This window comes from Aegilops tauschii, chromosome 1 (assembly GCF_002575655.3).
Source record: "Aegilops tauschii subsp. strangulata cultivar AL8/78 chromosome 1, Aet v6.0, whole genome shotgun sequence".
NCBI classification, from domain to species: domain Eukaryota; kingdom Viridiplantae; phylum Streptophyta; class Magnoliopsida; order Poales; family Poaceae; genus Aegilops; species Aegilops tauschii.
The window spans coordinates 451,764,304-451,776,213 of NC_053035.3; the positions used below are offsets into that span (position 1 = coordinate 451,764,304).

Sequence of the window (11,910 nt, forward strand, 5' to 3'; positions counted from 1 at the left end):
AGCGGGCAAAGAAGATGGATGACAAGGTGAGGGGGAGGGGGGCGGCGAGGCACGGGGATCTGGGAAGCTGGGCGGCGCTCTCTCCTCTCCTCTTTTTTTTCCCTTCCTGTGCGCGTCGGGGAAGATGAAGTAAGGGGCGAAAGGATAAATCAGACGGTCAGCAGTTGGTTGATCTGACGCGCGCGACCGGCCTGAAATATTCGGTCGGCCGACCGGCACCTAGCGCGCGCCTTCTCATAACAACTAGCAAGATGCCCGCACGGAACACGAAGATGCATTTTTTTACAAAACACCTGTTGTGATTGACTCATGCGGGAGTAATCCCATGTGTAAAAACTAATGATATCTTGAGAAAGATGAGAGATAAGGTGAGGAGGAGTGGGACGTGGTGGTGATTGGTGGTTGGACTGAGCGGAGGCATGGGATGGACGACACCGGCAGCGGCCATCTTGCCAGATTGTTCCAGAGGCTTCTTTTTTTAATTGCTCAACAATGAGATTGTGTGAGATAAGGATGAACGAGGGAATGCCTTATCTGCAAATGTGGAAAGAGGTGCGGGTATCTTTTTTATAAAATTGACATAGCTTGGTTTCTATCCGTCAGATATAGATCGGACGGTCTATATTGCAAGCTAGCTGGCACACCATCATCATCAACTCGCTTTTTTATAAGAGGCTTTTTTATAAGAGTAGAGACAGAGAAATGTGTCACGTCAGCCAACGCATGCACATACGCGCGGGTGCTCAGTGACGCCCCGAACACGGCATGGATGCACGTTGCGTACCCGAGAGGGAAAAGCGCGTGTGTGATCCCGGCGCCGCGTCCGGAGCCCGCGGCGGGACGGCGCCAACGGGATCCACACCTCCCCCCACCGTCTTCGTTCCACCAGGCGTGTGGACTCCGTCGAGCGAGCGCCCGGTCGCCGTCGCGATCGATCAGACGCGCGCGGTGGAATGGAACGGATATATAGCGCCGATTCTCGGGCACTGCTCCATCGCAGCTCTGGGCACGCCTCCTCCTGGCTCTCGCCAGTGCCAGCCGCCACCCACCACCTCGTCCGATCCTACTGTGGACTGTGGTGGTAGTTAATCAATGGAAGAGCTCGACGAGTTCGAGGTGCTCTGGCCGGAGTACTGCGCCGGCCTCGCGCACGCCGACGATGACCAGTACAAGACACCGGCGGCGGCATCGAGCGTGCAGAGCACGGCCACGTCGTGGCAGCGGCGCGCGGCACGGTCTCGGCCGGTGGACGTTCCTCCAAGCAGGGCCGCCGTGCTGTTGCTACGGTGGAAAGACGGTAATACCGAAGACGACTCAGTGGAGAAGGACGGCGGGGGCAAGATCATCGTGCCGCCGCACCTGCTGGTCTCCGGCAGGCGGCTGTCCGACGGGGAGGCCGCCGCGGCGTACACGCTGCTGCGGTCGGGGGCGGCAAGGCGCGGCAAGCGGGCGCGCGACCTGCGCCACCTGCGCAACTCCGTGCTGCGGATGACCGGCTTCATCGAAGGATGACACGTTGACACGTAGTACCAGGTCGTCCTATGGTTTGGGGCACAAACACGTGCATAAATTTCTCAAAACTAAATTTCCTTGTGCGCTCAACGAATGTTATCAGAGTACCCAGAAAACGTGTTGCTACTTGCTATAGTACTACCAGTTTGTTAGTATCGGTTAATGAGAATGGCACCAAGTTTCGAACCTACTTGTCTTGCCGTGTGAAAAATCAGTCATCGGTCAAACGAAGCAAGTTTACATGGGAGAGTTCCACACTAAAGCTCATCCCTCTACGCACGTTCTTACTACATTCCAATGAGCACAACAATAGTCCGTGGCTCGTAGGGCTGGAGCGAGCGTGCACATCTGCATCAGCCGGCCCGGCGGTGCACGGTCCACGTGGCAGCCGAGGATAGGGTGCACCGCACTCCAACTCAACCCCTTCCTTCACGGCCACAGCCACAGCCACAGCTAGCAAAGTTTGTCCTAACCCGCCACTACTCCTCCGATCCAGTTGCCAACTCCCCAAGGAAGTCTGCTTGCTCACCAAGACACGCCAGCTTCTCCCTCTTCCGTCCACAGCACACCTACCTCCGCTCGCTATATATCCCGCTCGCCATGGCAGCCCCAGCCCTTGCCTTCCCGGACACACGGCCGGGGAGGCCATGGATCATCAGGAGCTCCAAGAAGCCGACGTCCTCTGGCCACAACACAACTCCGACCACCGCCGTGACGGCGCCGACGGCGACGACGGCAGCAACGTCGACGGAGACATGGCAAAGCTATCCTCGCCGGAGCTGTCTGCCCCGGTCCTCGTGCCTCGCCGGAAGCGGCGGTCTCGCTCCTGGTCGACGTCCGACGGGAGCGGCAGCGGCAACGACGACTGCAGCGACGGCGATGTCCGATGCACCGACGACGCAAAGAGGAACGTGCCGCCGCACGTCCTGGCTGAACGGCGGCGGAGGCTCGCCGGAAGGTCGACGGCGGCCTACTCCATGTGCACCGGCAAAGGGAGGACGCTCAAAGGGCGGGACCTTCGCAACATCAGGAACCTCGTCCTCAGGATGACCGGATTCATCGAGAAATGAAATGGACTCAACACCGTGGATGTGGATACATTGCTTCGTCGTCCATGGACGTGTGTGAAAGTTTGTGGCAACCTAATTAAAGTTTTCAGTGAGCGCAGAGGTGAAGAAAGATAAGAGATGTAGTAATAACTCTCTGTTTAATTAATTAAATTTGTCTGTTTAGTCGAATTTCGCATGTGTAGTGTGCGAGCAGCTTGCTCAAGAATAAATGTACATTCATACTAAGAAACAGAGCAAAACGAAGGAGGATTAAAATGCTAGCTGGAGCCGAATAACAGATTAAAATGATATGTAAAAGCATTTGATTAGCTTGTAATCCTTATGTAAGCCAATTGTATGTAAGCGGGTGTTTAGTCGTTGCTAAATAAACCCCCCCCCCCCCCCCCCCCCCCTCCTCCTAAATATTTGAACTACCACATACGGATGTATATAAACATAATTTAAAGTGTAGATCGTTCATTTTGCTCCGTATGTAGTCACTTGTTGAAATATCTGGAAAGACAAATATTTAGGATCATAAGGAGTATATTGAGAAGGTACTAAGTAGTGTAAAAAAAGGTAATGGCATTCTTCTGTAACATGGCCGATATGTATGTACCTTCATCGGATAGATCGTATCGTCCATGGCACCTGGCACATGGATTTACAGGTCGAGACCTACATTTTTTATAAACGTGACAAGAAAATTATAGAATTTATTACTTGGTGAACTCTATAGAAACTAGAAGACTTTAAAACACAAAGTGTAATTCATAATAGTACTGCAAATTATACCAACAAGTATTTTTTTTGTTACATTCACAAACAAAAAAAGTATTGTACGTTGAATTTGCAGTAAAGTGAAAATTGGTCCTTTTTAATTCCTTGCATTTTCTTTATTATTCTTTGAGAACTACACCTTCCAAAAAGATGTACTAACTGACAAAACTTATATTGCAATTATCTTACTTCCACAAATATGCCAATCGGCACTAAAGTTCCGCTCACGCCCTTTTAAACAGAAGGCAAAGCCACAAATGGTCGGACAGATACAAGGCACAAGAAGATAGCAGACGCAGTACAAGCAAAAAAAAAAGAGTGCAACTTGACAACACCCGATGTCTTCAAACACCGGAATGTTCATGGACCAAGTTTGACCTGGATGCAAAACCTAGAGGTGGTAGATGGTTGACCGCCGGTCGCCGGAAGAAGGGTTCTTTGTTTGCTTCATGCTTTAGAGCCACCATGTGTTGGACATGGAACATTCAGGATGAAGAACCGGGGAGTATACTGTTGAAATATTATTGTCTGCCTCTCTTCACGGGGGAGCATTCCGCCTTGGAAAGAAGAGCGTGAAAGCGGTTGTCGACGAAGCGGAAGCGAGAATGTCAAGTAATCTGGCACACATGACAATATAATGTTTTTTAATATAATTATGTAAGTTTATATATTGTCATTTTTTAAAATATAACTATGACCATTTTCAGGCAGAGGACATGTTTTGTGAAGGAGAGAATGTTTGCCTGCGAGAGATTTCTTGCGTAGGGCGTGGAGTTCCTCTCCAGCAATTCCGTGTCTTTGTTTGCCTAATAATTGAGGGGGCCAGTCTTTCAGGCAAATAATTTGGGGGGCCGTTGCTTGGCCTTGAGCTAGTGCGGCAGCTTGCGTGTACGAGAGAGCACTCGATATGGACTGTAGATTATTCGTTCAAGGAATATCATGTTACCAGATCGGGACGGAAGCGCGTCAGGTCTTGATCGCAACCGCGCGGACGCAGTTCCATCAGCACAGTCAGATATGTTAATGTTCTGCTGGGTTCTCAATAGAGTGACGCATGACTTGAGCTTTGCTAGGTCACTATCAAGCGCAAGATCACAGAAACCAAAAGCTTATAAAAAAAACAAGGAGAGACGAAAAGCTTAAAAAAAGAGAAAACGGAAGCAAAAAGCATCAAATTAAGACGAAAATTCAAAGCAAATCCAACACAAGAAAGTAGGAAAATCGGGCAAACGAAAACCAAACAAGCAAACAAAAATATTTAAATTTTGAGTTCAGGATCAGATGGTGAATCACGGGGATGCCCCAGTGTCGTAACAGGCTTATTGGGGCGGGCACCCCTCTCGCATAATTAAGCGAGCCTGTACCACTCCTCATTTCCCTTTGCTGCCTGAAGGATCATGCTCTTCCACGGCGCACCCCGTCCCCTCTTTAAGCACCTCGCCTCCACTCGCTCGCCCCCTGCGGGCGAGGTGGGACTAATAATCTTTCCAACCCCGCTGAACCCTCATGCCACGGGCCGTCAAGGCCTGTACAACAAGTCGGAGGATAATCTTGAATCACAGGCTGGCCCATCACCGCGCTTTAGTCCTGGCGTTGCAGCAGTAAATTATGATTAAAAGCTTTTGATCACATGTTCAACCAACGGGGATGTAGCTCAAATGGTAGAGCGCCCGCTTTGCATGCGGGAGGCACGGGGTTCGATCCCCCGCATCTCCAACTTGTTTTTTCGTCGCTGGTCTTTTTTCCTATAAATTTTCTCCTCTTGCCTGTTTTTTTTCATGCCACTGTTAAATTGATTTTCCCTCTTTAACTATTTTTCTCATATCTTCTCATGCCACTGTTACATTTCCTTTTTCCTATTTATTTTCTCATATCTTTTCTTGTCACTGTGAAGTTTCTTTTTCCATATCTTTTCATGACACCCTTAGAGTCATGTTTCTTTATATATATATATATAATATATTTCCCCCTCTTGCCTATTTTATATTTTTTCATGCCACCGTTAAATTGATTTTCCCTCTTAACTATTTTTCTCATATCTTCTCATGCCACTGTTACATTTCCTTTTTCCTATCTATTTTCTCATAACTTTTCTTGTCACTGTGAAGTTTCTTTTTCCATATCTTTTCATGACACCCTTAGAGTCATGTTTTTATTGTTATTAGTGTCATCATTGTTGCCTATTTTTTTCATGCCACTGTTAAATTGATTTTCCCTCTTTAACTATTTTTCTCATATCTTCTCATGCCACTGTTACATTTCCTTTTTCCTATCTATTTTCTCATATCTTTTCTTGTCGCATCTCCAACTTGTTTTTTCGTCGCTGGTCTTTTTCTCTATAAATTTTCACCTCTTGCCTATTTTTTTCCATGCCACTGTTAAATTGATTTTCCCTCTTTAACTATTTTTCTCATATCTTCTCATGCCACTGTTACATTTCCTTTTTCCTATTTATTTACTCATATCTTTTCTTGTCACTGTGAAGTTTCTTTTTCCATGTATTTTCATGATACTCTTACAGTCATGTTTCTTTATATATATATATATATATATATATATATATATATATATATATATATATATATATATATATATATATATATTTTCCCCTCTTGCCTATTTTATATTTTTCATGCCACGGTTAAATTGATTTTCCCTCTTAACTATTTTTCTCATATCTTCTCATGCCACTGTTACATTTCCTTTTTCCTATATATTTTCTCATAACTTTTCTTGTCACTGTGAAGTTTCTTTTTCCATATCTTTTCATGACACCCTTAGAGTCATGCTTTTATTGTTATTAGTGTCATCATTGTTGTTATTGTTCTCTTCCTCCTTGAGAGGTTTTTAGTTTTTACCGTTCGGGTTTCACCTATCTATTTTGTCATTTTTACCATGCCAGTGTCAAGCTTCTCTTTTCCTATCTTTTCATGCTGCCATTAAGTTTTGTTCCATCTATCATCTCATACCTTTTCATCCCACCATTAATTTTCCTTTTCTCCTTGGTGGAAAAAAGAACTCCTTTTCTGAGTTTTTGTTGTCAACGTTGGTGTCCTTGTTTTCTTCCTCTTTGAGTGGAGATGTTTCCATGGTCTGTGGATCCAAGCCTCCAACTTCTTTCCATTTTCCTGTTGCTATGGCAAGTGATATTCTTTCTCTTCATCATGACATCCTGCATATACATAGGAATTGTAGAAAAGAAATCAATCCATGTATATAGAATCGTAAATTATTTTTTCTATCGCCATCAATACTACTAATAGCCTAGACAAACTAACGTCCAAACAACCATGCAAAAAAAAAACTAACATCCAAACATGTCACTCCATCACGCTCAACTTTGACTGGATTGACCCAACTGAAAAATATCCTTCTCCAACCACCTATGTCTATTTTGTCATATCTTTTTATGCTACCATTAAAAAATCATATCTATTTTCTCATATCTTATAATGCCACTGCTACCTCTTGAGCACTGCGTTGGTTTTCCCTTGAAGAGGAAAGGGTGATGCAGTAAAGTAGCGTAAGTATTTTCCTCAGTTTTTGAGAACCAAGATATCAATCTAGTAGGAGATCACGCACGAGTCCCTCACACCTACACAAACAAATAAGAACCTCGCAACCAACGCGATAAAGGGGTTGTCAGTCCCTCCACGGTCACTTACGAGAGTGAGATCTGATAGATAAGATAAGATAATATTTTTGGTATTTTTATGATAAAGAGAAATAAAGATGCAAAGTAAAATAAAAGGCAGTAGAAATAACTAAGTGTTGGAAGATTAATATGATGGAAGATAGACCCGGGGGCCATAGGTTTTACTAGTGGCTTCTCTCAAGAGCATAAGTATTACGATGGGTAAACGAATTACTGTCGAGCAATTGATAGAATTGAGCATAGTTATGAGAATATCTAGGCATGATCATGTATATAGGCATCACGTCCGCGACAAGTAGACCGAAACGATTCTGCATCTACTACTATTACTCCACACATCGACCGCTATCCAGCATGCATCTAGAGTATTAAGTTCATAAGAACAGAGTAATGCTTTAAGTAAGATGACATGATTTAGAGGGATAAACTCATGCAATATGATATAAACCCCATCTTTTTATCCTCGATGGCAACAATACAATACGTGTCGTTTCCCTTTCTGTCACTGGGACCGAACACCGCAAGATTGAACCCAAAGCTAAGCACTTCTCCCATTGCAAGAAAGATCAATCTAGTAGGCCAAACCAAACTGATAATTCGAAGAGACTTGCAAAGATAACCAATCATACATAAAAGAATTCAGAGGATATTCAAATATTGTTCATAGATAAACTTGATCATAAACCCACAATTCATCGGATCTCGACAAACACACCGCAAAAGAAGATTACATCGAATAGATCTCCAAGAAGATCGAGGAGAACTTTGTATTGAGATCCAAAGAGAGAGAAGAAGCCATCTAGCTAATAACTATGGACCCGAAGGTCTGAGGTAAACTACTCACACATCATCGGAGAGGCTATGGTGTTGATGTAGAAGCCCTCCGTGATCAATGCCCCTCTGGCGGAGCGCCGGAAAAGGCCCCAAGATGGGATCTCACGGGTATAGAAGGTTGCGGCGATGGAAATAGGTTTTTTGGCTCCTCTTCTGATAGTTTGGGGGTACGTAGGTATATACAGGAGGAAGAAGTACGTCGGTGGAGCAACGAGGGCCCCACGAGGGTGGAGGGCGCGCTTGGGGGGGGGGGGGGGGGGGTAGGCGCGCCCCCTGCCTTGTGCTCTCCTCGTTGATTGCTTTGCGTAGACTCCAAGTCCTCTGGATCACGTTTGTTCCGAAAATCACGTTCCCGAAGGTTTCATTCCGTTTGGACTCCTTTTTCTTTGAAACACTGAAATAGGCAAAAAACAGCAATTTGGGCTGGGCCTCCGGTTAATAGTTAGTCCCAAAAATAATATAAAAGTGTATAATAAAGCCCATTAAACATCCAAAACAGAATATAATATAGCATGGAACAATCAAAAATTATAGATACGTTGGAGACGTATCAAGCATCACCAAGCTTAATTCCTGCTCGTCCTCGAGTAGGTAAATGATAAAAACAGAATTTTTGATGTGGAATGCTACTTAGCATAATTTTCAATGTAATTCTCTTATTTGTGGTATGAATATTCAGATCCGAAAGATTCAAGATAAAGGTTTAATATTGACATAAAAATAATAATACTTCAAGCATACTAACTAAGCAATTATGTCTTCTCAAAATAACATGGCCAAAGAAAGTTATCCCTACAAAATCATATAGTCTGGCTATGCTGTATCTTCATCACACAAAGTATTTAAATCATGCACAACCCCGATGACAAGCCAAGCAATTGTTTCATACTTTTGGTGTTCTCAAACTTTTCAATCTTCACGCAATACATGAGCGTGAGCCATGGACATAGCACTATATGTGGAATAGAATGGTGGTTGTGGAGAAGACAAAAAGGAGAAGATAGTCTCACATCAACTAGGCGTATCAACGGGCTATGGAGATGCCCATCAATAGATATCAATGTGAGTGAGTAGGGATTGCCATGCAACGGATGCACTAGAGCTATAAGTATATGAAAGCTCAACAAAAGAAACTAAGTGGGTGTGCATCCAACTCGCTTGCTCACGAAGACCTAGGGCATTTCGAGGAAGCCCATCATTGGAATATACAAGCCAAGTTCTATAATGAAAAACTCCCACTAGTATATGAAAGTGATATCATAGGAGACTCTCTAACATGAAGATCATGGTGCTACTTTGAAGCACAAGTGTGGAAAAAGGATGGTAGCATTGTCCCTTCTCTCTTTTTCTCTCACTTTTTCATTTTTTTATTTGGGCCCTTTCTCCTTTTTTATGGCCTCTTTTTTTCGTCCGGAGTCTCATCCCGACTTGTGGGGGAATCATAGTCTCCATCATCCTTTCCTCACTTGGGACAATGCTCTAGTAATGATGACCATCACACTTTTATTACTTACAACTCAACAATTACAACTCAATACTTAGAACAAAATATGACTCTATGTGAATGCCTCCGGCGGTGTGCCGGGATATGCTATGAATCAAGAGTGACATGTATGAAAGAATCATGAACGGTGGTTTTGCCACAAATACGATGTCAACTACATGATCATGCAAAGCAATATGACAATGATGGAGTGTGTCATAGTAAACGGAACGGTGGTAAGTTGCATGGCAATATATCACGGAATGGCTATGGAAATGCCATGATAGGTAGGTATGGTGGCTGTTTTAAGGAAGGTATATGGTGGGTGTATGATACCGGCGAAAAGTGTGCGGTATTAGAGAGGCTAGCAATGGTGGAAGGATGAAAAGAGCGTATAATCCGTGGACTCAACATTAGTCATAAAGAACTCATATACTTGTTGCAAAAATCTAAAAGTTATCAAAGCAAAGTATTACGCGCATGCTCCTAGGGGGATAGATTGGTAGGAAAAGACCATCGCTCGTCCCCGACCGCCACTCATAAAGAAGACAATCAATAAATAAATCATGCTCCGACTTCATCACATAACGGTTCACCATACGTGCATGCTACGGGAATCACAAACTTTAACACAAGTATTCCTCAAATCCACAACTACTCAACTAGCATGACTCTAATATCACCATCTTCATATCTCAAAACAATCATCAAGCATAAAACTTCTCATAGTATTCAACACACTAATAAGATTTTTTTTACTAATCTTGGATGCCTATCATAATTAAAGCAAATTACCATGCTGTTTTGTAGGACTCTCAAAATAATATAAGTGAAGCATGAGAGAACAATAGTTTCTATAAAACAATTCCACCACCGTGCTCTAAAAGATATAAGTGAAGCACTAGAGCAAAAATTATATAGCTCAAAAGATATAAGTGAAGCACATAGAGTATTCTAATAATTTCCGAATCATGTGTGTCTCTCTCAAAAGGTGTGTACAGAAAGGATGATTGTGGTAAACTAAAAAGCAAAGACTCAAATCATACAAGATGCTCCAAGCAAAACACATATCATGTGGTGAATAAAAATATAGCTCCAAGTAAAGTTACCGATGGACGAAGACGAAAGAGGGGATGCCTTCCGGGGCATCCCCAAGCTTTGGATTTTTGGTGTCCTTAGATTATCTTGGGGTGCCATGGGAATCCCCGAGCTTAGGCTCTTTCCACTCCTTGTTCCATAATCCATCAAATCATTTACCCAAAACTTGAAAACTTCACAACACAAAACTTAACAGAAAATCTCGTGAGCTCCGTTAACGAAAGAAAACAAAACACTACTTCAAGGTACTGTAATGAACTCATTCTTTATTTATATTGGTGTTAAACCTAATGTATTCCAACTTTTCTATGGTTTATAAACTATTTTATTAGCCATAGATTCATCAAATAAGCAAACAACACGCGAAAAACAGAATCTGTCAAAAACAGAACAGTCTGTAGTAATCTGTAACTAACGCAAACTTCTGGAACTCAGAAAAATCTACCAAAATAGGACGACCTAGACAATTTGTTTGTTGATCTACTTAAATTGGAATCAGTATTTTATCACGTTCTGGTGATTTTTAACAATTGTTTTCGTGAACAGAAAGTTTCTGGAATTTTCAGCAAGATCAAATAACTATCATCCAAGAAGATCCTATAGGTTTAACTTGGCACAAACACTAATTAAAACATAAAAACAAATCTAACCAGAGGTTAGATTAAATATTTATTCCTAAACAGAAGCAAAAAGTAAAAAACTAAAATAAAATTGGGTTGCCTCCCAACAAGCGCTATCGTTTAACGCCCCTAGCTAGGCCTAAAAGCAAAGATAGATTTAGGTATTGCCATCTTTGGTAGGCAATCCATAAGTAGCTCTCATACTAGATTCATATGGTAATTTTAGTTTCTTTCTAGGGAAGTGTTCCATGCCTTTCCTAAAAGGAAATTGGAATCTAATATTCCCTTTCTTCATATCAATAATTGCACCAATCGTTCTAAGGAAAGGTCTACCAAGAATAATAGGACATGAAGGATTGCAATCTATGTCAAGAACAATGAAATCTACGGGCACATAGTTCCTATTTGCAACAATAAGAACATCATTAATTCTTCCATAGGTTTCTTAATGGTGGAATCCGCAAGGTGCATGTTTAAAGAACAATCATCAAAATCACGAAAACCTAGCAAATCACACAAAGTTTTTGGAATCGTGGAAACACTAGCACCCAAATCACAAAAAGCATAGCATTCATGATCTTTAATTTTAATTTTAATAGTGGGTTCCCACTCATCATAAAGTTTTCTAGGGATAGAAACTTCCAACTCAAGTTTTTTTCATAAGATTGCATTAAAGCATCAACGATATGTTTAGTAAAAGCTTTATTTTGACTATAAGCATGAGGAGAATTTAGCATGGATTGCAACAAGGAAATACAATCTATCAAAGAGCAATTGTCATAATTAAATTCCTTAAAATCCAAAATAGTGGGTTCATTAATATCTAAAGTTTTGATCTCTTTAGTCCCACTTTTATCAAATTTAGCATCAAGATCTAAA

General features: G+C 42.5%; 2 protein-coding genes and 2 non-coding genes across 4 annotated transcripts; 3 read left to right on the plus strand and 1 right to left on the minus strand.

Annotated features, from left to right (window-relative positions):
- Window positions 1–976: 976 nt before the first annotated feature.
- LOC109753971 (protein S40-1) lies at window positions 977–2,750 on the plus strand. The gene has a single exon (XM_073500707.1). It carries the CDS (start codon window positions 1,093–1,095, stop codon window positions 1,510–1,512), a length of 420 nt encoding a protein of 139 aa, XP_073356808.1. The 5' UTR covers window positions 977–1,092; the 3' UTR covers window positions 1,513–2,750.
- On the plus strand, window positions 2,112–2,750 carry LOC109753970 (uncharacterized). The gene has a single exon (XM_020312888.4). It carries the CDS (start codon window positions 2,160–2,162, stop codon window positions 2,580–2,582), a length of 423 nt encoding a protein of 140 aa, XP_020168477.1. The 5' UTR covers window positions 2,112–2,159; the 3' UTR covers window positions 2,583–2,750.
- A 1,864-nt stretch (window positions 2,751–4,614) lies between these two features.
- LOC120972981 (small nucleolar RNA Z279/snoR105/snoR108) lies at window positions 4,615–4,720 on the minus strand. The gene has a single exon (XR_005767110.1). It is a non-coding gene; the product is annotated as a small nucleolar RNA Z279/snoR105/snoR108 (small nucleolar RNA).
- Window positions 4,721–4,984: 264 nt separating this feature from the next.
- TRNAA-UGC (transfer RNA alanine (anticodon UGC)) lies at window positions 4,985–5,057 on the plus strand. The gene has a single exon. It is a non-coding gene; the product is annotated as a tRNA-Ala (tRNA).
- The last annotated feature ends 6,853 nt before the right edge of the window (window positions 5,058–11,910 follow it).

Excerpts from the sequence above, each read along its gene's own strand:
- LOC109753971 (XM_073500707.1), top strand. The coding sequence starts at position 1,093 with ATGGAAGAGCTCGACGAGTTCGAGGTGCTCTGGCCGGAGTACTGCGCC.
- LOC109753970 (XM_020312888.4), top strand. The coding sequence starts at position 2,160 with ATGGATCATCAGGAGCTCCAAGAAGCCGACGTCCTCTGGCCACAACAC.